Source organism: Arctopsyche grandis, chromosome 1 (assembly GCF_051622035.1).
Source record: "Arctopsyche grandis isolate Sample6627 chromosome 1, ASM5162203v2, whole genome shotgun sequence".
Classification (NCBI taxonomy): domain Eukaryota; kingdom Metazoa; phylum Arthropoda; class Insecta; order Trichoptera; family Hydropsychidae; genus Arctopsyche; species Arctopsyche grandis.
The window spans coordinates 6,463,885-6,489,680 of NC_135355.1; the positions used below are offsets into that span (position 1 = coordinate 6,463,885).

The 25,796-nt window shown below is 32.2% G+C and overlaps 3 protein-coding genes across 3 annotated transcripts; 1 reads left to right on the forward strand and 2 right to left on the reverse strand.

Moving 5' to 3' along the window:
- The first annotated feature begins 388 nt into the window (after positions 1-388).
- On the forward strand, positions 389-13,773 carry LOC143914611 (choline transporter-like protein 1). Its single transcript, XM_077434926.1, has 13 exons — positions 389-685; positions 2,043-2,150; positions 8,418-8,566; positions 9,647-9,736; positions 10,131-10,285; positions 10,631-10,739; positions 11,611-11,851; positions 11,922-12,047; positions 12,128-12,234; positions 12,309-12,565; positions 12,653-12,819; positions 12,896-12,988; positions 13,060-13,773. The coding sequence occupies exons 1-13, from the start codon at positions 629-631 to the stop codon at positions 13,252-13,254; spliced, it is 1,854 nt and encodes a 617-aa protein (XP_077291052.1). The 5' UTR covers positions 389-628; the 3' UTR covers positions 13,255-13,773.
- Positions 13,774-13,839: 66 nt separating this feature from the next.
- Positions 13,840-19,366, reverse strand: LOC143914692 (membrane-bound acylglycerophosphatidylinositol O-acyltransferase frj-like). The gene is made up of 7 exons (XM_077435027.1): positions 18,843-19,366; positions 17,653-17,930; positions 15,733-15,884; positions 15,393-15,604; positions 15,099-15,284; positions 14,482-14,617; positions 13,840-14,403 (listed from the first exon to the last, which is right to left on the reverse strand). Exons 1-7 carry the CDS (start codon positions 19,094-19,096, stop codon positions 14,188-14,190), a joined length of 1,434 nt encoding a protein of 477 aa, XP_077291153.1. The 5' UTR covers positions 19,097-19,366; the 3' UTR covers positions 13,840-14,187.
- A 1,769-nt stretch (positions 19,367-21,135) lies between these two features.
- Positions 21,136-25,317, reverse strand: LOC143915972 (membrane-bound acylglycerophosphatidylinositol O-acyltransferase frj-like). Its single transcript, XM_077436803.1, has 7 exons — positions 25,041-25,317; positions 24,002-24,279; positions 23,745-23,896; positions 23,424-23,635; positions 22,335-22,520; positions 22,127-22,262; positions 21,136-22,039 (listed from the first exon to the last, which is right to left on the reverse strand). The coding sequence occupies exons 1-7, from the start codon at positions 25,310-25,312 to the stop codon at positions 21,833-21,835; spliced, it is 1,443 nt and encodes a 480-aa protein (XP_077292929.1). The 5' UTR covers positions 25,313-25,317; the 3' UTR covers positions 21,136-21,832.
- Between the last annotated feature and the right edge of the window lie 479 nt (positions 25,318-25,796).

Genomic DNA, 25,796 nt, shown 5'->3' on the forward strand with positions numbered 1-25,796 from the left:
ACCGGAAGATCTTCGATTGCTGAATCTGACTTACACTATTTTGGTTTCGAATGTAACGTTTGTTTAAAATCATTTTCTCACAAATCTGACATTGCGATACACGAACAATCTCATATTGAAGAAAAATTACACAATTAAAAAGTACAGACACTGTACCTAATAAACACACAGAATAGCGATATTATATATGTATGTACATAGATGATTATAAATTCTACATCATAAGGCTAACAAATCAACGGTTGAGTATAATTGTATCCCTTCAATATCGAATGCAACTCATACTTAATAAGCAAACGAAGTTACCCTCGCATTCATTGCGGTGTACAAAACGTCGTTTCTATAGAAACAAACAAAACGAGTAGCGATTCAGGGCTGTTTACACTCAACAGTGTGACCGAAACATTCAACTGTGCGGTTGCTTCGACACTCCAGCCATACTTATCTTCATATAATACATATTATGTCTGAATAATCTCGTCAACCTATGATGAGATATGTTAGTGTTCCTTGGCGATCGATGCGAATCCTTTGAATCGCGTGTCACCAGACAGACGGTGATGCACCAGTCTGGCTCTATATTAAATTATTAAGTGTACACAGAGAAAAACAATCAACAGTAGTCAAAATGGGACAATGCTGCAGCAACAGCAATGCTGTGGAGCCGGCCATGGATAATATTGAAGTGAGTAATATATTAATATTATTTTACTTGGTAAACTATCGAATTTTATCTGCGAGTAAGAGAGTGATAGTTTGTTGAGTCATGAAATTAACATCGAATTAAAATTTGTTTAATTCTCTTTAGGTTTACATACATAAAATAGGATTTTTCAACCATGAAGAAATTTTTCAGTAATATCTATAAGTTTTTCATTTAAATTTGATATTGAATTTGGAATAAAAACTACTAAGCTTTAAGAACTGTGCGCAGTTTTGCAAAAAATATACATATAACAGATTAAACTACTTAAAAATGTTTGTTTCGTAAATATAAGAAAAATTAATTTTTTTGTTGAAAAATAATGACTTAATTTTTTGCTCTATTATAAATCAGTGCACATTCTCTCTATGATCTGGCGAATAGTGTAAAATATTCGAATCCTGCAAGATATTTTGCTTTCGAATAGTCATTGTTAATGTTTTGGTGTCTTCAAAATGTTCTCCCAAAAAAAAAAAACAACTATATAATCTGAGAAAAGTAGAGCTCAATCTAAAGCTATAAAATATAATTAACACCCCATTTATACGAAATAAATATTTAACTGACTCATATACAAAACTATTATCATCCCTTAAATACGTTTTGATACTAGTTAAATGTATTTGTTTGTAGGTTATTTTCCGATCTTCCGTTTTCGAACTGCATACATATAATATGTACATATGTATATTATTATATGCATGTTTTTGAAGTTAATTTTTTATTTAAAGCTACATACTAGAGTTGATAGTAATAACACTCGAAATGTACGTTAACAAGCGGACTAGACAAGCACTCAAATAAATTAAAGTGGTTTTAAATTATATAATATGTATGTATGATGTAATTACATTGTAATTATTGTATTAAAAAATTATGATTCTATAATTTAGCCTACAAAAATTTTAATAATTTAATTTTAGATAAATAAACACATAATAATCGCTACGAAATTATCTGTAATTGAAAATATAAATGATTTTGATAGATGTTTTTTGATAAATTTTTGAAATACATATGATAAATGATGACTCCCCAAACCGCACATGTCAGTTTATTCTATCGTTACATTCAGTCTTTGTTCTCTGTTTTCTTATTGCATATACATATGTATTATAAACGGATTGGTTTATATTATACGTATATATGTACATAGATAAAGACCACTTCCGCAATATTGTGCAAATTGCGAGTTTTTGTCGATACACATCGTAAAAAGTCATACATATTGTCCTGAAATAGTTCGACCTCGAATTTTTCTTTTGTCGGATTTTTATTCCGACTCGCTGAGACAAGATCGATATTTCAATAATATGATCCATTTTTTTTTATTTCTAAGGGCGACTATAAAAACGAAAGCATCAGCAATCAGATTTCGTCTTCGAAGAGTAGATCCTGCACGGATATTATAGCTTTGCTTATGATGTTGGCGTTCATCATAGGATTGGTAAGTGTTTCAAATCTCAACTCAACAATAAATTACTAGCTGAACCCCGACATGCGTTGCAATGCCATAATAACGCATGCAATTCCCGTTCCCGTTCCCATTTGTCGGAAAAACGCAGGTGGCGAACACATTTGAAATTATTGCGTTGCAATGACACTCATTTCCGTTTTTCCCGTTTCCGTTCCCGTTTTTTCTTCCCGGATATGAACACAACAAATCCTGAAAGTTTCATCGTAATCGGTTCAGTGGTTTAGCAGCCTATTCGAGACACACACACACACACAGACATTCATTTTTATATGTATATATATATATATTATTATATTATTGCAAGGATCGTCTTTGTTTGTATTCCGTTACATATATCGATAACTTATACCCGGTTACAGTGTCTCGTTTATGTTAGTGCATTCTTGAGATAAGCGTTCGACAGTTTAAATAAACTCATTTGAATAAACAACTTTGCTTTCGAACAGAAAATAGTTCGTACGCTGAAGAACGATTATTTATCTGTAAATTATGTACATACATACATACATACATATATGAAACGTACACATTACTTTGGGAAAGAAGTATCTTTCATATTGGATAAAAAATTATGTGGAGTTTTGCAAATAAATGCGTAATAATATTGTTTTTACTTTTAGCTACACTTCTTGTTAAAATGTGTAATAAATAGAGGTCGGAATCTGAAGGGGCCGGAAACGCGCCGCCTATTGTTCCATTGTTGTAAATCCTTTGTAAAAAAGGTTCGGCAAACCTTTAACAATGCATTTACAATCTTTGAACAATAAACAGCCCCTTCAGATTCCGGTCTCTAGTAATAAATCATACGCTACTTTTTATTTTCAACTTTAAAAGCTTCTAAATCTATTTCTACCTTTTTTAGTTCGTTTATATATGTATGTATATTTAAACTCTCAATAGCAGCATATAATGCTTTCGAACAAAGTTGTCACGGGTTCAATCTCACTGGTTGCTTCTGGCTAGATCTTGGATGTGTGACTCCAGGTCGATCGTTTCCTATTAGAGTCTTCCAATTTATCTGATTTTCATTGACACGGTTCCAAAAAATAGGCAACCTTTACCCATTTCTAGCAAATTTCCCATTAACCTTTACTCATTTCTAGCAAATTTCGAGTTTTCAGCATCTCAAAGTTCGCTGATTTGTATAAAATGCTGCAAATTTGACCATAGATGTCTCTGTTGATTTGATATTTGTATTTCCCTTGTATAATATTTGTATAATAATACTTCCGTACAATGTTTGACAATATAAACATATGTTGTGTGTAATGTAAATAAAGTAAAAATATATGGGTACCTGTAAAATAAATAACTGTAACTAATATGTTTGGCCACAATGGCGCATTAGATCACTCTACAATGCCACTGCGATATATAATAAATAAATAAGATAATAAAAAATACATAAAAGATCGTGTCCGTGAGAAATTTTGATCTCGAAATCAAAAAATAGTAAATAGCACGTGTTGAATTGAACTAACTACATAATTGGTATTTATAAACATGTGTATTTATGTATGTTCTTTTCAAAATAATAAGAATACACTATTTTGTATTGCCATACTGGATATTATATGTATGTGCAGGTTCAAGGTTGAGTCTTCTTATGTGTAACCATACTTGTGGACGATCCAAATTCGTCAATTATCTAATAAGTTGTTATTTATTTCTGACTCAAGTGAATGATGACTCGTCGGAGCAGAAAGACTCGGTTTCTTTTGTGCATTGCGAATACCAAAATTTGTTTTGGTAATAGATAGTCGAATAGAATATGTTATAAATCGCGTGCTGTTCGTGTGAAATACATATTTGATTGAAAATGTTTAAAATTCGTGGTGTGACAATCTTATTTCCGATCTTTCAATCAATATTTGACGCAACAGCTTTAAACATCGTTAAAAAAAATATGGAAATATACTTATTTAGTTTAGATTTTATCATCGATGAAAACGAAGCGCCAATGTTGTATGACCTAGATATTAGCCTCATTTTTACTATTTATTCTCTTGTAAAAATGTCTATATAAATATTAACAATGAGGGTAAAAATCGTTATAACTACTAATTTTTCCGATGAAAAGATTAAATCAACGACATTGCAACGTATTTTTGACTTCAACGCGAATAGGCACCATTTGACATTGCTTTTTCATAAAATGAAAAATTACTACCTAGGGCTTTTATCAAAATTTATACTTCAATTTAAAATTACAAACATTGGTAATAACTAGGGTGACCATACATTAATGGTTATTTTAGGGAAAAATTATACAATTTTTGGACATGTGACACATTTTTTTTTATAAAGAGGGGGGACAATTTTTTTGCGGCGCGTCTCGTTTTGAGTCCTGGAAAACATGTGATAGTAATCCTAATGATAGTGGCGTAACTACATAGAAAAATTTGTCCTGCATGCAAAATTTACCGAAGGACCCATTTTTATTACTAGCCTCTTCTTACTATTTTATAATGAAATAAAAAACTTACAAATTTTAAATGTCTCGGCCTATATCACATATTTTAAAGACATTTGATGAACTTATTCATGGTAATATTGCAAGTTCGCAATATTACCATGAATAAGTAGAATTTTTTATACATACTTCTACCTGTTTTCAATTGGGGCGAATTGATTTTCCTGTATTTTTTATTTATTTTTAATATACATACTTATGTATTCATATTTGGAGATCCTCCCGAAGGCCCTCCCGACCCTGAGGGCTCGCATGCACCGCATACCCCCGCGTCATAGTAATTATGCCACTGCCTAGTGATAGCTAGTCTTCGGCGTTGACTGGGTGCTCGTCAAATAAAAATAGACAGTCCCATCAGTAAAGGGCGAATAGGGAGCGTACTTTTTCCAGGAATTAGGACGTTTTGGATCTATTTACAAAGGTAGAGTGCAAAAAAAAGGTTCAGCGAACCTTTAAGAGGGCTGGACACTAGCGCCTTGTCCATACAAACGTATTACACTTTTCCCTTCCTCAATTATGGCACTAGAGAAATTATTTTTTAATATGCTATGGATATCCACCATTGGGTTGCATCTATCGTTTTATTTTTTTGATTAGTTATTTTTTATATGAGCTAGGAGCCACCAAACATCTATAAAATCGCTTTTTTTTACACCCACAAAAAGAGTTCAGCGTGTTTATTTAACGGTTGATTTTTTAAAAAATACAAGCACACAAACATAGAAAATATCTTTCTCGTGCCAATGGTGAAATTTTTTTTTAAATTGATCCAGCTTCGGAGAAGAAAACTAGAGAATACGAAACCTCGATTTTGTCGATTTAAAATACTTAAATTTTATCTGGTCGAAGCGCAACTGTCGCATTCACTCAATATATGTATATGTTGATATATATTGTCACATTCACTCAATATATATATTGAAGAAAGGAACGGCAACAAAATTAAGGTTTCGGATATACAGCCCTCTTAACAAAGCACCGCGAACAATTAACAATGAACGGTACGCGTCCGGTTCGCTCACTACCCATCAGTATACAAACTAAGGGAGCAAAAAAACACGGTTGACGATAGTAATTGACAACAGTGAACCATTTTTTGTGCCAAAAGCACCCAACCAATGTTGAAGACTATTGTTGGTCCACTGTAAGAAGACACTTAGAATACGATAAATATGATAAGAAAAATATGAAAGTAAGTAATCCAGGTGGCTCACTATGCTCTATAGACAGTGCCGGCCTTACACCCTATGGCACCCTCGGGCAATTTTTTCTAAGCGCCCCTAGATAATTGTGACAAATTATTTTGTGATACTTTAGACCGGAGATAAGTTTAAATTTCAAATAATCAATTTAAGTTTCGCCTTTGGCACTCTAATCTAAAATTTTTTAGGGTCTTTGGCACCCTAATTTTTAATTTTAAAGCGCCTTCAGTGCATGGAGTGGCGCCCCAACATACTCGGCGCCCTCGGGCGCCGCCCGACCCAGCCCCCCCCTAAAACCGGCACTGTCTTTGGATGAGCCAATCATTGTGGTCGTTCTCGTATTTATTTGCTGTGTATGCATATATGTATGTACATACATATGTAGTTTGACTAGTATGTAATTGGAATCAATAAAAATACATCCATTCAAATTGGACCACATTTGTCCAAATTGTATGTATAGAGGAACATTCAATTTGTGTAGTGTGTTTTAAATATAAAATCACGAACTAATTGAATAGAGGATATCGATTCTTTATACGATTTATATATTGCTTAAAAAGACCTGGATTTACATCGATGCGTGAGCGCGATTGCATCACTACGTATTGATGACGTCATTTCCGCTCACGCATTGTTTTTAAAAATGCCAAAAAGGTCACTAATCTTTATGAATTCAAATTACACCTACAAAAAAAAAAAATGGCATTACAGAACAATAATAATCTACTCTCGTCAGGGCTGACCTCCGAATGTCTCTCAAGGTAACGATGCGGGATTTACCATCATTTGGTATCGTATGTATTGTGCCACTGATGTATATATTTTTATATGCATGGTGTGCTATGCAGGTTGATATCAAACTAACTGATACATTTCAGAATGGTTTGTGTGTGACTTTTGTTGATTTTTAAAACTTTTTTCCATATCAATGCTTAGCTCTGTCATTAAGTTTATGGATGTATGAGCAATTACTATTTGAAATACCAGTGAGGCTTACTAGCCGTCAAAAAGTCCAATTCCAGAATTGTATCATGGAAATAGAAGGAGTTACTGTTAGTTAAAACAGCTTTTCGAAGGAAGAACATATTATTCCGAGAGAATGGGGAGGTTCGGTTTAGGTTTTAAAATATGCGAATTGCGATCGCGCGAACGACAATCGTTGCCACAAAAATCGCGAATACGGAATATCTGGCACTCGAGCTTTCGTTAGTACAATATATCGCGTGGTTAGCTTTCGATTGATGGAGATTTTTGGGTGCCATATGTTCCGTGATCGAGATTTTAGTGACGTGCGCGAGATCGCTCTGTGCGGAATAATCGTCTCCTCGATGAGATTTATTTTCTTAAATTCTACAGATTTCTGGAAAAAACAACGGCCATTTTAATTCATAATAGTTTATAGAATGTATTAATATGAAAAATATAACCATTAATATGCAAAAATAGATTTTGGAGAAATTTTGTTGCTTATTTAATACATATATGTAAAGACTAGAGGCTTTGTATGTAAGTAAATATCGTTGGAACTTCGAAAACAAGTCAAAATTTCCATGACGGCGAAGGGCCCCGGGGGGCGCCGGGTGCATTCGCTGGAAGGGAACTTCGTAAACAAAACAGTTTCTATGACGATTCGATATATGTATTTTTCGATTCAAATAAATTTAATAAAAAAACAAGTTAATATTTACTATTAGATTCGCCATGTTTAAGCTGTTTATATTACAAAGACTGAGCGAAGCCGGGTAAAACAACTAGTATTTTATATATTTATTGAAGCTTCATTACCCTCGAAATTATCATTTTTAGCCAATTTGAATGTAATTTAGCCTTGATGTACGCTAACTGGTAAGATACATTGGGCATTGAACGTCATAGTGCTGCATAAGGTTCAGTGTACTCAAAGAAGTATGGAACGTTTGGAAGTATATATTTGGAGGAGATAAAGAAAGGGGAACACGTGGATTAGAAGTTTGACAAAGATGGTTGATATAGTGGAAGAGAAAATGAATCAAAATGGGAATGGGTGGGTCATATAGCTAGAAGAACGGACAGTAGATGGGCGAAAGTAGTGCTCAAATGGCACCCAAGAGAATGTAAGAAAGCAAGGAAGGTCGCAGGTAGATGGAATTAGAAAAATGTGTGGGAGGAGATTATGCTGTTTTGCATCCATGCTGGAGAGGCCTTCATCCAGCAGTGGATGGCGAATGGCTGTGAATGATGATGATGATGACACACAATCCGGTGTCACCTGTGATTTACTAGAGGAAGGGAAAAGTTTCAGCGCTTTTAAATATGATGGTGCAAGTCAAAAAATGAATCCAAACATTTAAACATCATCGCTGAACCCAAAACTTGAGACGAACAATTGTGAACATGACTAAGGGAATTGCGTGTTGACGATACAGGAGTGACCCACAAGTGGCTTTAATTAGGCTAAAAGCAGTAATTCGCGTGGACAATTGACCGATGTTTCAGTTCAGTTTGTTTACCGTGCTTTTCGTGCTAATTTGCGTGACGCTTTTGACATTCGCGTTTTCGTGACACTATATTATGTTGTAGGTCGTCCTGATAGGATACTGCATGTGCTACGGAGACGTGTACAGAATAATTAATGGGTATGATGACTGTGCCAATGTGTGTGGTAGAACCAACCAGGAGGACATCGATCCAACCGGCAGTTGCAAACGTGAGGACATGTCCATGAAAAGGTACGTGTATCATGAAAATATGTTTGTTTATCAGGAAATTCGATCGACACATGCGGCGCGTCATTACTGGGACAAACTAATGACGATAGTTGACCCACCAATTTATTACTTTTCCATTAGGGCTGGTGGGACAGTAAAAAAAATAGCACATACTTTCTATGAAACGTTCGTGCATGTGAACTAATTACGATAGAATATAAATTTGATACGATCTCTAATTGAATGTTTATAACGAATGATCAGATATGGACATTGTTTTAGATTGGAGACTTCTTTTTGTTTTAAAGCATTTTAGTAAAGTACGATATATTAAATATAGAAAGCACATTTTCTAGAAATGTGCTCACCTGAAGGAGTTTTCCCAAAATCGAGACCTAGCTAAATCGCTTTCTTGCACTCGAAAACAATGCTAAACACATGTTAAAACTTACAAATATACAAAAATTCAGTATAGGATTCGTTGCTTTCGAGAGAACTTTCTCGAAGGAAAAAAAGAAAGATTGAAAATATATATTTTTAGGCAGCGCGGGATTGAGTAGTATGTTGACCTTGTCCCATAGCCTATAGAAACACGTGGTTGTGTTTGTTTGGAAGAGGATCTTTGTTGATCATTTTAATACATGTGTTATTGTATGTACGGCGAAGTAGACAGTTGCTTCGACGGAGTGAACCAGGTCGAGCTCCCGAAGCTCACTGGTTGCTGATACGCCGGTGCATCTGTTTCAGTTTTAAACGTGGTCGTGTGCAGTTGTACACCAAATATATTTAGCTCTAAATATCCATGACAATGCGACCACTTCAAATTTTATGTGCTCGATCTTCAAGTTCAACATGATCATTAAAATTTCAGCAATGTCGGTTACCAAATAAATGTTACTTTCATGAAGATTTATACACTTACTCTTATTTTCTCAATTGTCCCTTGATACAAAAATATTAAATACAAACAGTTCACCCATAAAATATATCGAATTAAAGAATTCCTCGACTTACGGGGTTTTCAACTTACACGAACTTTTCAACTTTTCAACTCAACTTACCCATAAAACGAACTTTTTTTTTTATTCTTATTTTTTTCAGGTTATTAGTGATCAACTCGGATGCTGGATCTGGCAAATCACCAAATAATATACATCGAGAGTGTGTCGAGTCTTGCGATGAAACGCATTTGTAAGTTCTTTTTAGGCTACAATATTATACATACACTTTATGAGCGTACATATATAATTCATGGATTATTCTTTGTTTACTGCTCTGCAAAAATTTTTAAACATCTTTCCACCACATCGCTTGAATTACTTATTTTATTTCAACTCTTTCTTTACACCCAATCCATTTGGGATTAGTTGCTTGTATTTTATTTCTACATCTTCTACTATCCTACAATCTTCAGCTATGATGTTTTATATTTGTGTGTATGTACATATATTCAATGGTTTGAATTTCATGATTTTGCTTCTATAACGCGACGTTGTTGATAGGTGCTGGTGAAGAGCATTGTTTCAAATAGCCATTTATTTATTACACTATGCATAAAAATCCAAATGTTTTTTTCTATTTTCAGCAAAGAGTTAATCAATCGATGTATACCGAATAAAAGCTCGAAAGTCGTCAATTCATTCTTTTCAAAAACTGGTCTTTCAGACTTCTTCCAAGAAGTCAACGAAGACTTGCACCTCTGCTGGAGAGAGATGTTGTATCTGTGCATCATTGCCTTCGGTGAGTTGCATATGTATTGTAATGTATTCAAAATAATCACGTTTAATGTTGATCTCTTTTATTTCGGATTAATTGTAATATTACACGTACATGCATATACGAGTATAATAGTGATTCGTTTCTTTGTCAACTCAACTCTTGGTGAATCAACGGGTTTGCAATGAAAGGAACGTGAGTCGACAAACGTCGATACAACACGTGTCTTCCGTTTCATTTACTAGTCGATTTTTCATGTCACTTCCAACTATTCAAAAGTCAATCGATAACACATATTTACTCGGACGAAAAAAATCAATCAATCTACAACACGATATTAAACTTCTCATTTTTTTTTCTTTTTTTCAGTATTTTCAGTCATAATACTCGTATTATTCAGATTTGTGGTGGGTTTTGTAGTATGGTTCGTACTCATAGGTGTTTCGCTTACTACCGTCATTGCCACTATATTTCTATGGTAAGAATTTTTTTTAATGCTTTTGTTTTATTTCGAGCAATACGTATTGTATAAAAAAGAGTTTTTCGACACTAAGCGTCGAGAGTTAAATTGAAATGAAATAAAAGGGTCTACCTCACGGGACTGAAAGTGAAACGCCCGAAAACGCAAATATCGGAAGGCAAAGATCGAAAATCGAAAGATCTTAAGTCGAAAGATAAAAAAAGAGTCTCTCCCCCTGTCGTACATACTCACTTAATTTGCGCGAGCAGGATACAACAGGAACAAGAGGAACAGGCTTTTCCTCCCGTATCTGCACGCGCACATTAAACAAGGCGGTATGACAAAAAGAGAGATAATTTCACCGCATGCCACTGATATATATTATATATGCATAGTACCGTTTACCATGCACCCTTTTTTTTTTTTTGATCTTTCGACTAAAGATCTTTCGATTTTCGATCTTTGCCTTCCGATATTTGCTTTTTCGAGCTTTTCACTTTCGGTCCCGTGAGGTAGACCCCACTCTTACGAGTTAAAATGATCCTATCCGAAACATACAGTCATACAGATAGAGCTCACTTACACTACATATACTGGCCTTCAAACCGTTTTCGGGCTATGACTCACGTGGAGTAGTGCGTGAGAATGGAATGATTTGTAAACTTGACAACCTTCACCAAATTCAATAAATCTAATCATTTCCTATTGAAATAATAATGTAGCAAATTTAAAATTTTGTGCACTCTTTTTTATCCGATAGTTTTTATAAAATTTCAGTGGTTTTTAAATGGTCAACGACCAAAAGATATTTTATCATCTAAAAGTAAAAAAAAAAAACAATAGTAGAAGATCACTAGATTATTATTTAAATAACAATTTTTGATTAAAGGGTTACGTGGACAAAGGAAAGAAAAAAGTTGAACGAAATCAGTGTTGAAAATCAAGATTATATCAGTCAAAGAAAAGTTTATAGCTATTTGGGATATGCAATTTTAGCTACTGTCATAACTTTTATTATCCTACTAGTTTTATTAGTGATGAGAAAGAGAATTCGTTTAGTTATACAACTGTTTAAAGAAGCTGGGAAAGCCATTGCTAGTATGCCATTACTGCTGTTAGAACCCATATTGGTAAGTGAATAGATTTACATTTTTGTTGTTTGGTTTTCGTTTTTACCAAAAAAATAAAAATTGTTTTCAGACATTTTTAACTCTCTGCATTGTAGTAAGTTTATGGATATATTTAAGTATCTGGGTAGAAAGCTCAGGATTTTTGATACTAAATAATAATCAGAGTTTTAATTACCGCAAGGATGTTACAATGAAAGTTAGTATTCTTCAATGAAGTTTCACAATACATATTTTGTATTTTATTCCGTTATAATAGAGTTTTTGATCTCTTTTTAGATTACAAGATGGTATAACCTTTTTGCTTTGTTTTGGTTTACTCAATTCATAATTGGTTGTCAGCATATGGTGATAGCCGGAGCTGTTGCCACTTGGTTCTTCACTAGGTTAAATAATTAATATGTTCATGAATACGTATCTTTACTGCATTCATTATTTACTAACGATTTTTCTTTCTCAGAAATAAGAAAAATTTAAGTACACCCATCATAACGAGTTTCAAGAATTTAGTGTCTTTTCACTTGGGTACCGTAGCGCTAGGGTCATTGTTGATTGCGTTCGTCCAAATGCTACGAGCAATATTACAATACATTCAAAGTCACCTTCGAGGTTCTGAAAACAGAATCATCATCGGTATTGTTAAATGTTGTCAATGCTGTCTATGCTGTTTTGAAAAATTTCTCAAATATATGTCGCGCAATGCTTACATCGAGACAGGTGCATTTAACAAAACTTTGAAATAGTTTCTCATTAGGATGAAAATTATGTTTCTTGTTGGTTTTAATTGTGATTGTATTATTCTAGCAATATATGGATATGGATTCTGCAAATCAGGCCAGCAAGCTTTCAAAGTGTTGGCATCAAATGCTTTAAGAGTTTTTGCTATAAATTCAGTAGGTGACTTTATATTGTTTCTCGGAAAAGCATTTGTAGTTATTGCTACTGTTCTAATTGGGATTGAGCTTATTCAGGTTTTGTATTAATTTATGTGAATGTATACTACTACTTAAATAATAAAAATAGTTCATTAAATGTTTATGATTTTAGAAAAAACAAGGCGTTCAACATGTTTGGGTTCCTTTGGCGATAGTGGGAATTATTGCTTATTTAACGTCCCATTGTTTTATGACAGTTTATGAGGTAGTATATTCAGTATTTTTATTAAATAGTTTTAATACAATTCACTTCTGCGAAAAAATACATCGTTTTAGATGGCGATCGATACAATTTTCATTTGCTTCTGTGAAGATTGTGAGCGTAATGATGGTATAACGAAGCCCTACTATATGAGCAGGGGTCTCATGGAGTTCGTTCAAAATAGCAAAAAGGCTCTCGCTGTGTTGGATGAATCCAATTCTCAAGCTTGGACATCTCCCAAGACGATATCCGAAAGTGTAGACAAATAAGTTTAAATCTTTTGATTATATTTTGTGTTTTATACAATGTACATATTTTTATTGCCTATCTATTTTTTAAATATTAAAGTTGCGTTTATATATAAATTTATCATTCATAATGTACAAAGTCATTGATTTTTATTTTATTGTTAACTCTAAGAGAAATATTTTAATTATATTCATAATCACTAACCCATCAATGAGTTCCTATTGAACGATCGACATGTTTTCAAGAAAACTTTTCTTTTTTAATTTAAATTATTCATATACATATGTATTTAAGTGCGTTTGCAGTAGGCAACCTCTAAATCTGAATATTCCTATTGGTCAAAAAACTTTGTTAACTCGTATGTAAATAAACCAACAGGAAACCCCTTTTTTTCGCCTTACTGAAAATTCATATACCTAGGGAACAAAACTTTTTACACTTATAGTATATAATTTTATATAAGACTGATAAATGTTATTTATTCATTATAAACTGCATTTTTTGTATCCAAATAAATCATTTTAATTTGAATTGCATTTTATCGTGACTATAATATTATTTCTATCACAGAATTCTGATTATATTTCTGTTTAAAAAAAAATTAATGATGGTTATTTGTATATGTCTTTTATTAATAAATTTATAGCAAATAATTAAACATATCTCTAAAGTATAAATAAATAACCTAGAGGTTTGTACAAATCGGTATCACAGTATATTTTTCAACAAAAGCGTTAAATTTAAGTGTCATTAAAAATTATATACATAATTACAATTTAGTACATTTTCCTTTAAAAAATATTTTTACCAGATTTTAAACGATTTATTTTTATTAAAACAAGTTCGTTGATCAAAAAAGTAATTTATTTATAAACTAATCATCTATCTAAAATTATAAGAATTTGCTATTAATATACATATAATGTTTATTTTTCGGTATGTAGTATAGAACGTTACCTCACATGGTTGTTATTACTGGTTAATTTTAAATTTGATACCAACAACAATCCTAATATGTGTATACAACCAAGAATACCAAATGGCAAAAATAACAAAGATGAATAGTACACATATATTCTCGACACATCCAGCAGCAAGAACGACATTATGCCAAAACCACCAATATACAGATGGGTGACGTACATGACTGCTTTCAACAAATTTGAATTCTGAAAATATTGAACACGTATTACCATTTAAAAATGTTATGAAAGTATACTAATTAATTTTACAAAATACAATATTACTCTTGGTGAGAGATTTTCGCAAATTAATATAAAGCGGCGTTCAGTTGGGGTGTACAGTGGCAGAAAAGCCATTCCTATCTGATATCCAAGCTCAATACCATGCCAGAAAGCGCATACCATAATTGTAATGAACGGCCTGTAATTACATTAAATCATTTATAAAATGTTGCATAGAAATAATACAATTTAATTTGAAAATGATTATTGTAAGCTGGCCACTGACAAAGATTTGTTTACATACAAATCGGTAAACGTGTATTTTAGGGATTTCTTTATCGGAGGTGTTTCTCAGCGATGAGTAACTAATCTGCCAACAATTGGTCGGCTGATCATATTCGTAATCGTCGCAATCTTTCAAGAACTCAAAATATCATTAAATAATGAACTAAATATTGTAAGCACAAAGATTTTTTTTATAATATGTAACGGCAATGTGTAGTTTTTATTCTTAATGTACCTCAAAATTGCATTTAAAAGGAAGAATTAAAAGAAATTTCTGAGAAACGAATGTCTCTCATAGGGTATATCGTAGTGTATATATCTACGACAAATCTCGTAGCCAAAGTCCAAAGGAATATCTTGTCTGTTGACAAATCTCTGTCAGCGCGTACCTTTACCTCAATGGTTTCATGAATGTATTTCTTGGCAACGACCGGAATATATACATTGCCATAAAATATTGAATTGACTTATTCCATGACCTATTATAAACTGATAGCCAAGGATTAGTTTGAACACGGTAAACATCAATATTACTTATTGCCTTGAAATCATATGTCATTTTAGTAGCTTCTTTACAAGAACTAAAAAACACATCAAATTTACACTCTAAATTGTCACGTTTATGTAATTTAATTTTACTATTCAATTATTAATTAAACATGATTATAATAATACATATAAATACCTACATTTTCTTGAGATCTTTATAACTTTTGGTTGGACCATGAGTTGATTCACTTTTAGCTTGCACTGGGTATGCACCAAATCCTGCTGCACCACAAATGCACTCCGACATCGTCAAACCTATGTACATCCATAGTTTGAACCGTTGAAATTGTAGTACGGCATAGGTGAATTTGTAAGAAAACGATCTTAACCCAAATTCTTCAGTCATGACGTACTGATGAAATAAAATCATAATCATTAAGTAAACAATAAATTATTCTTTAGATAAGAGTGTTAGTTTTTTCTACTTGTACTATTATCTTAATACAGTATTATAAAAGTTTAAATTGGGAGTTTACCAACCTCGAGGGGCCATATAATTTCAAATATGACATAAAATGTGAAATATATTGGCATGTATGGAAGCTTCGTCTTCAAAAACTCTATTGAATTTGAGCATTGTGCAAATGGCAGTTTAAGGAAATCATCATATGTTCTATAACGTACATATGGACCTGATGAAAAAAAAGCATTCAACATATCATGTACTTATACATACATAGTAGTGGAATTGGTAGTCATTAATGTATGCAATTTTATTCATTTTTAGAAATATAAATTTCAAATAAATGTTTAATATGACGTCTATTATATAATTTGAACAGAAATTCACCGCACAATTATATGTATGAGCATAAACTTTATATTAAGTTGTGTACATATACATATTGTGATTATTATACCGATTAATTTATTGACTCTTGAAACAGATAATATGGTACAACATCGACATGAATCTAAAATTATCGAGGAATGATAGGTCGTTGTACTCGATAGTCACAGTTATAGATAACAAAAAATTTAAAATTTACTTTTAAACTATGAAACGATATTTCTTTAAAATTATATCAAGATAACGATGTTTAGATTTATTCAATATAAATTTCAAAAAAATTACTTTCAATTGCGTTGCAGAAATGAATATACATACGTATAATATATATGAGTCTGTTGATAACAATAAATTGATAGATCACAATTATAAATGTTAATATATACCATTAAAATATCGAAGTAATTAATTACTATTAAATGCCAAAGATTAATTTTTATGATTAAAAGTTTAAAATCTTTGGCCCGTTGACCTTCAAATTGATTGATTTTCATTCGTAAAAAATACATCACTTTTAATTTGCCTTGCATTAACGCGAAAGTGAAAAGGAAATGTTTGTTGTTATTTAGCACATAAATATATATGTATGTATGTATGTACGTATGTACAGCGTCAAATACAAACATCCTTCCATCAACAAATACAACTTAATTTAATATGTAACCTTTCCAAGAAATTTTACAATGGTAAAATTTAAGTACAATAAGTAAATATGTATGCAAAGTAAATATATATTTGATGTACCTACGTATGTACCAGTGGCGTGCGGTGACTTTTCAATCAGAGGATGCTGTCCAAAACACGATCAATTTATTTTTATTTTTTTTTATTTCTTCCAAACATTGTCATATTTATATTTATTAAAATGTCTTTAGTATGTTTTCGTTTTTGAATGAATATTCAATATTGGTGTGGGTTTTGGGCTCTTAACAATAATCTCTTTTTCATTATACATATTTATGGTAGAGAAGCAAATGTCCTTTTTAGAACATTTTTAATTAAACAATTGCAATTATTATTAACAACGGCGATAAATCCAGTTGCATTGTTAATTTGGCTATTTATATTTAGGACTATAATAAATAATAATTTAGGACGTAACGTACGAAATAACAATCAACGAATCAAGCGAAAGTCCATACATAAGAAGCGAATCAAGTCTATACGTACGCAAAAGGAGATTTTGCTTCTAGAGCAAGTGTCGCGCGAGCGAGACCACTGTAGAGTCGTCTCACTAATGGCATACGCAAGAGTGACAGCTTACTTGTGCGCATGCGCAAAAGATTTGCAGAGAACTTCAGCATCCACGGTAATACAAGCTTGATGGGAAACAAGCACTGGTCCCGCAGACGACTACGGCCTTTCTACGGGGATGCTCGTTTATGTCAATTTTGGATCAGACAAAAGATCGTATATATCAAAATCACGTAATCAAAAATAAATGAAAGAGAAATAAAACTAAGAAATTCAGAAAACAAACGGTATTAAAATATTTTTGACGTAAATTCTAAGGGATACGCAGCATCCACAGCATCCATGGACGGCACGCTACTGGTATGTACGTATATTTTTCAAAAGAGTCTGCCTTTATAGTTCAAATTAGTCCTTACCTACTAACATGCCAAAATAAGAAAATGCATAGTGCAAAATATCTGAAAAAGTTGGCGATATTTCATCAACGTCTTCTTCCGGATATGGTTCTCTATAATCACTATCGTTTCGCTTTTCGTAATTGGAAATCTCGAAAGCCACCCCGGCTAATTTACAAGTCAACAGCATCGTCATCAAAGCGATATGCACATATAAGTTGCGATCTTCAGACATGATCCACAATCTCAAAACTGTTAGGTATGTTATCATGTAACCAAACACAATAATGTGGCAACGTCTGAAATTATACCGACAAATGATTTTTGATAAAGATTCATTTATAGTTACACAACACTTATCCGTTATTTATAATTCTTTTTTAAACATATATTATATAATCATACATCAGGGCTGTCCAGTTTTATTCTTGTTTTCTTTTTTTGGGCAAAGTTATTACGTTATTAGACTGATAGTTTTTTTAAGTAGTATATATATATATATATATATATATATATATATATATATATATATATATATATATATATATATATATATATATATATATATATATATATATATATACATATATTGACATCATCAGAACCAAGTTATCCATTAAATTTTGTAACTTGTAACCTCATAAAATAAAACATAACATAAACAGTGAAAATAAAGTAACAATATGTAGTAAAAACCCGAATTAACTGTACAAATTTTCATTCTGGCAAATTAAAACATTTTGTGCTTATCTGATATATCATAGTTATTATAATATAATTGAACATATTTATAACTTTTTGCCGTCAATATTTTATAAATTGATTTTTACACAATATATTAAGCCACTTCAAAATAAATAACATTCATAATTTATACCTATCAATTGTAATAGAATACATTCCTTGGACTAGTCGATGAAAAATCGAAACGGAATTTTGACAAATTGCTTGTCATTACACAAAAGACAACACTTGTCTTCAAAGTCATTTTTTTTTTGTACAGGAAACACGTTTAGTAATATTACAAAATACATATAAATTCACCAAGCAAATCATACAAATTAGACATATTGTAGATAAACTTTGGGCTAAACACAAAGAGTTTGATCCAAACGTGGATGATATCATACATAGAACAAACCATACATCATACGTATTCGAATGTTGTTACTCAACTCTGAACATTAGTATATTTTTAATAGAGAAAATACCTTTTATCTGTGTATACTGAAAGGAAGGATCCAACGATCGTCGCCAAGATGAAATGCCAAACATGATTTCCCATCACGACGAAAATCAGAAACAGTCCAAGGCACGTCCCACTCCATTTCTTCGCCTCGACCGACTGAATGTTCTTCTGGACCAAACCACTGAACGCCAAACAGGTGGCAATTAAACCGAAATAGATTATGTCGCGGTCTTCTCTTATATGGTCCATGATTGTTCGAAGCACGTGTGGATGCATCGCGTGGAACGTCAATTTGAAACGGCTGGTTGGAGGAGTTGGACTTAAATATATAACTATAGCGAAATATTGCGTCACGGATGATTAGCCATAGTTAGTTTGCTAGAACGATTTGTTTTGAATAACAGAAAACGCTTATGCGGGATCTCGGTACGCACTCGACGAATTGTCTAATAATAATGGCCCACACATAAATTCCATGTCTCAAAAACGGTGCTCTACACTCTACAGTCTACAACTAATTCCACGCGATATAAAGTAAATAAAGATAAGAGTTTCCATCGATTCGTGTTTATATACCGGTTGGTTTTGGGAAAACTTCCGTCAGCCGAATCGATGGTTTCCTATTTTTTTTAACTAAATGTAAATTTATTATAGACATAATAATATATTTAACAAAGTCGTATAAAATGTGCAATTATTATTTTCATAAATATATATGTATATACCAAAAACGTACATATTGCTTTTTTATATATAATTTCGCTATTAACCTATGCTTCACCTGTGTGGAATAACGCCTCGAATACTAACCTTTCCAAGCTCCAAGTAATACAAAATAAATCCCTAAAAATAATTTATAATACACCCATATATACTAACTTGAAAAAACTGCATGCCATATATAATATTCCGTTTGTTACAGACATTACTAACAAACTAACCAGTAGATTCTATGACAGAATCACTAATAACCATACTAACACACTTGTGAAGAGTCTCGGTGATTACAACAAAATGTCTATACCCTTCAGGTATAACACACAGATTACCTAAACACCATCTGCTTTAGGTCATCGACTTTAGAGAGTCTTTAATTAATATTATGTATTAGATGTATTGTGAGCATTTATAAGAATTGTAAATAGGTTTTTGAGCTCTTTTTCCTATTATGCTGTACATTAACATTAGAATAATGTAATACTATGATTACTAACCAAATAAAATAAAATTGTAAAATAGAAAATGATCAGTAGATCAGTAGCTATTAAAATAGATATGTATAAGATGTATTGTGAACATAATTTCGTAATAATAAAAAGCATTTAAAAAAAAAACTATATATCTATATATGTAAGTACGAATAAAAAAAGTGTGAGATACTCATGAAGCTATTAAAATAGATATAAGATGTATTGTGTACATAATTTATTAATAATAAAAAAGCATTTAAAAATCAAATATAATTTCGCTTTAACAAAAATCTTTATTTAAAAAAAATGTATGTATAATGAAAGTGTGTATGTTAAACCCAATATGTGAAATTTTTCATTTCTTGAATTTGACTAAAAAATACCAAGCTTATGAACCGTGTAAGTCAGTTGGTTTTTTTATCAATATATAAAAAATACATAGATTCTTCCTTTCTTCTTGAATTTTTCTGCTTTGTAATTCCACGGTTATATAATATGTAGTTTTTACGAAAATTTTCCACAATAACTAAGTTGAAATCTTATTACAAATTAATTGGAATCTTATCATTAACTAGTGGCCTGAGTGCACATAATTGTGCACTCGGTAAAATATCGCAATTCCGATCAACGGAATTCATAATTTAAAATTTAATTAATGTTTTTGAAAAAAAAATCTTTTGTTTTTGTCGGCCATTCGTGTGAACGAAGTGATATGCCGCGTCTCTTTCCACGATATACGACTCCAAGGGGAGAAAGAGAGACGGAGCATGGCTAGTTAGTACTTCTTTAACACTCACCAAGCTCCGTCTCTTTCCACGATATACTATTCCAAGAGGAGAAAGAGAGTCGAAGTATGGTGTTAACAGCGATTACTTCGTACACACGCACGCACGCACGAATTAGACAATTATTATATGCATAAGATAGGGTTAAATATTACTGGATACGACAATAGTGGTGATTTATTTAATGGATTAGGTATGGTGGTAACAAAAGTTAAGGTAATTACGTTTTGGACTACTGCCACTAATTGACATGGAACTGGGTATCTGAACAAGCCCGGCCCGATTGGTTGTGAGCGCCCCTTATTTGATAAATTGCTTATTAAATAAATTAGAAGACTTAAAAACAAAAAATATTTATTTTAGTATATTTTATGTGAAAATCTAGTTAATCTAGAAACTAGAAAAGATAATAAATTTAGACATTATTCGAATAAAGTTATTAATGAAGCAAAATATTATATACCTATGTATGTATATACAAATTTGTGCTACTTTAGTATGCGGTCTCCTTCCCATATCTAGTTAAGTATGCGATCTACCTTCAGGTTTTTACTTTAATATGCAGTCCACTGTCTCAGTTCTCGCGTGTGACATTGAGATTGAATAATACCGACCTTAACAACCTAATCTTAAATTAATAGAGCCAACCTTAACTTAACCTAACCTATCCTGGCCCTTAAATAAATATGTGTTGGCTGCTAAGATATCTTTTTTTTAAGTTTTATTTCATCAATGTTTTCACAAAAAAAAACATCTTAGCAGCCAACACATATTTATTTAAGGGCCAGGATAGGATAGGTTAAGTTAAGGTTGGCCCTATTCATTTAAGATTTGGTTAAGAGATATGTATCTGCTGACGATATTTTGATATAAATGCTTTGACAACATCATGGGGCGGCAGGAAAAAACAAAAATTGTAATAAACATTTCGTACAAATAGAAAAAAATAGTCGACTGCGATTCAAATGTATGTAGATCGCATGCTAAGGTAGACCGCATACTAAAGTAGCACCTACAAATTTTTAAATGTATTCTGCTTATTTCAAATGTTTTTTTGATTTCAAGTTCGATACCAATATAAATCCCACTATATGAAAAAATGCAAAAAAAGCAAACGGTAAAAATTGCACCGATGAATAATATACATAGATTTTCGATGGATCAAGTAGCAATATGGACATGAAGAAAAACCCTACGAAGTACGTGTTTACAATGTACATGATAATTGTAAATATTTTTGAATTCTGAAAGTACAAATACAAAAATGTGTAAATATACATATGTAATTTATGTATTATATTTATAAATTTAAAAAAATATTATTATATTACCCGCGGAGATAAATTATCATTGACAAGCATAAAGCGACGTTCTGCCAATGAATGTATTACTATGAAAATCAATCCAATTTGATATCCAAGTTCAATACCATGCCAATGAGCACACACAGCTATCGTTATGATCGGCCTAAATTTATAATAACATATTAATTAAATCTTTAAATTTATATTTTTCAATTAACTTAACATGCTATTATACCAAAACAGTTTAAAATGTGAAGTTCTCGGCAGCGACCGGTAAATGTACATTGCCATAAAATACTGAATTGATTTATTCCACACTCTAATAAATTTTGTATACCAAGGCGTGGTTTGAATGGCGTAGATATCAATACAACTTATTGCCTTGAAATCATATTCCAAATCAAGAGCTTCTTCATAGGAACTGAAAAACTCAAATATGATGATTGAACAAGCTAAGCAGTAATAGGTATGTACCATAGATATAGAATATACATAGATGTGCCTTTACATACAAATTTCGTTGTATGTAAAGGGGGATGCGGGGGGTTTAACTAGCGGGGAAGTGGTGAAAAAAAAGGTCGACGCAGCGATCGTCAGTGGTCAGCAACCAGTTTATGTACATATGTACATGCACTGAAGTTTTATTTTATTTATAACTTTATTTTATTGGACACTCCGCGTGACAATAAACCAAACTAATAAAGCCATATTAAGAAAAAAATATTTAGCTATACACTATATTAAACTACAAATGTATGTTACTATAATAAAACCATCATTAACTATTACAATGTTTAAAAATTAGTAACTTCCACAATGATCAATTTTAAAGCTGACACTTTAATATTAAGTTCATTGTTTGTAATTTTAAACTTAATGTCGATTTCTGAATTTCCTTCAGTGCCAACAAGATATACGTGTGCATTTAGAGACATCTGTGGCAGAGGTTGTCGACCGCTGTTCAATCACTGCATACAACACTACATAAATCGCGCCGATATTTCATTATATGTTAAAATACTACTATAATTGAAGACATTATATATTAATTCTTACTTATGATATGTGATGCCATCCACCTTTTTATGTTTTCTTGAGTAATTGTAACACAATTTCACTGAACACGTTGGCATTTTCAAAAAATGTCAATTGACCTTCCTACTTAGAAGCTAACTAGCTACTGAGAGAGAGTGTGCATGATCTGTAATATTTTGTTTGTGCATGATCCAACAGGGTGACCGGCTTAGTGCGTAAGGGCTTATCTATGGTATTCTATATCTATGGTATGTACCTATAGTATTATTTTTTCCAATTAAAAACTTACATTTTCTTAAGATCTTTATAATTTTCAGTCGGACCATGTGTCGACACACATTTAGCTGTTACTGGATATGCTCCAAATCCTGCAGCAGCACAAATGCATTCCGACATTGTTAAACCGAAGACAATCCATAATTTGAACCGGTTAAATTGAATTACACTGTAGGTGAATTTATAAAAGAACGATCTTTGGGAAAACTCTTCGGTAAATATGTACTATTTAAGAAAAATACAACATTTTTACATCAATTAATTGCAAACAAGATAACTCAATTTAAAGTTCATAATATCGTCGATAAGTTGATTAATTATTTTATAAACCTACCATACGAGGCCATGTCATATTAAACACACAATACAACATAAAATGTATTAGAACATGTGGAAGTCTTTTTTTTATAAAATCCCACGAATTTGAACATCGTGCAAAAGGTAGCTTTATGAAATCATCAAATGTTCTGTAACGTATATATGGACCTAATGAAAATTTTTTATTAAAATTAAGGCCACCAAAATTTTGGAGATTAAAATTCTTGTTGAAATTTTCCAACGGGTTATCGTTTCTCAGTCCTCATTCCTTACCTACTATCATGCCAATGTATGAAAATGTATAGTGCAGGATATCTGAAAAAGTTGGCGATATTTCATCGACGTCTTCATCCGGATATGGTTTCCGATAGTTGATATCGTTTCGCTTTTGGTAATTGCTAATCTCGAAAGCCACCCCAGCTAATTTACAAGTAACAAGCATCATCATGAAATTTATGTGCACGTAGAAATTCCGATCTTCATACATAATCCACAATCTGAACAGCGTTAAATATATCATCATAAAACCAAACACAACGATGTGACAACGTCTGAAATTATGAAATCATGCTATAGTTTTAATTGGAGGGGCAATTATCATATTTAATTAATGACTAATATTTCTCTCTAATTTATAATAACTTTTCATCAAAAAATCTACACCTTAGAAAAACTAAAAATATCTTAGTTTTAGACTGGCTACATACAATAATGCACCTTATCTAGTCTTATAAGGGGAAAATAGAAGGAAAAAAAATGGATTGGCAGGAAAAAGTTATCTTGGCTTCGAAACATGCGCATGTGGACCGATATGAGCGCCGAAGATCTGTTCCGAGCCGCTCAAGACCGATGTAGATATATTCAAATAATCGACGAGGTGGTCGCCAACGTCCGGATGCGGACAAGGCATTAACAAGAAGAAGATCTAGTCTTTAGGCTACATACAATCAGTGCCGGTTTTAGGGGGGGGCTAGGTCGGGCTGCGCCCAAGGGCGCCAAATAAGTTAGGGCGCCGAACGATGCGCCAAAGGCGCTTTAAAATTTCAAATTAGAGCGCCAAAAGCAATAAAAATTTTAGATTACAGCGCCAAAGGCGAAAGTTCTTTCTAAGGGTGTTTTGAAAAAATTGCCCGAGGGCGCCATCAGGTGTAAGGCCGGCACTGCATACAATGACATATGTATTATGTACATACGTACATGTAGAATGTTTAATAGTTGTTTAAAGTAGTGACAAATATTGAAAAGTTATAGATCAAATTTTTAATTCGAGTATTGTACAAATATATGGACTAAAAGTAACGTTTTTGAATACCTTTTGTCTGTGTAGAGTGTAAGAAAGGCTCCAAAGATCATTGCCAAGATCAAATGGCAAGCATGACCACCCATGATGAAGAAAATTAGAAACAGGCCCATGCAAGTTCCGGTCCATTTTTTCAGTTCAACTGACTGGATCCTCTTTTGAACCAGTCCACCAAACACCAAGCAAATGATAATCAAACCGAGATAGATTATGTCGCGATGTCCAAATATATGATCTATTATCTTCCAAAACTCTTCTGAATACATGTTCGTTGTTTGCAACATCAGGCTAGAATGACTACCTGGTAATGCTGGACTTTGAATAAATACGCAAACACGCTTGGCTTTAATTAATTACATATATTATATTTATTGATTATGCCTATGTATCACAGCACCATCATAATATTTGCACAAATTCAAGTAGTATTGGGGACAGTTAATATGAGTAGGGTTGTCAGATTTCATGCAAGTCAAACCGGGATATACCCCCCCTCCCCAAAAAAATATCAGATCAAATAATTTTTAATTTATATTAAATAATTTAATTATATTAATTACTTAAATAGGGACAAGGCAGTCATAAAAAAAAATATTTTAAAACAATTAACAATACAATATAAACCAACGAATAGGAACAAAAGTAACCATACACATCTAAATTAAAATAATACAAATTTTTAATAATAGTTTTCTAAAATCTGTATTTTTATATTTGTCATTAGATTTAACCTTTTGCGAGAGTATATTGTTTGTAATTAGATAATCA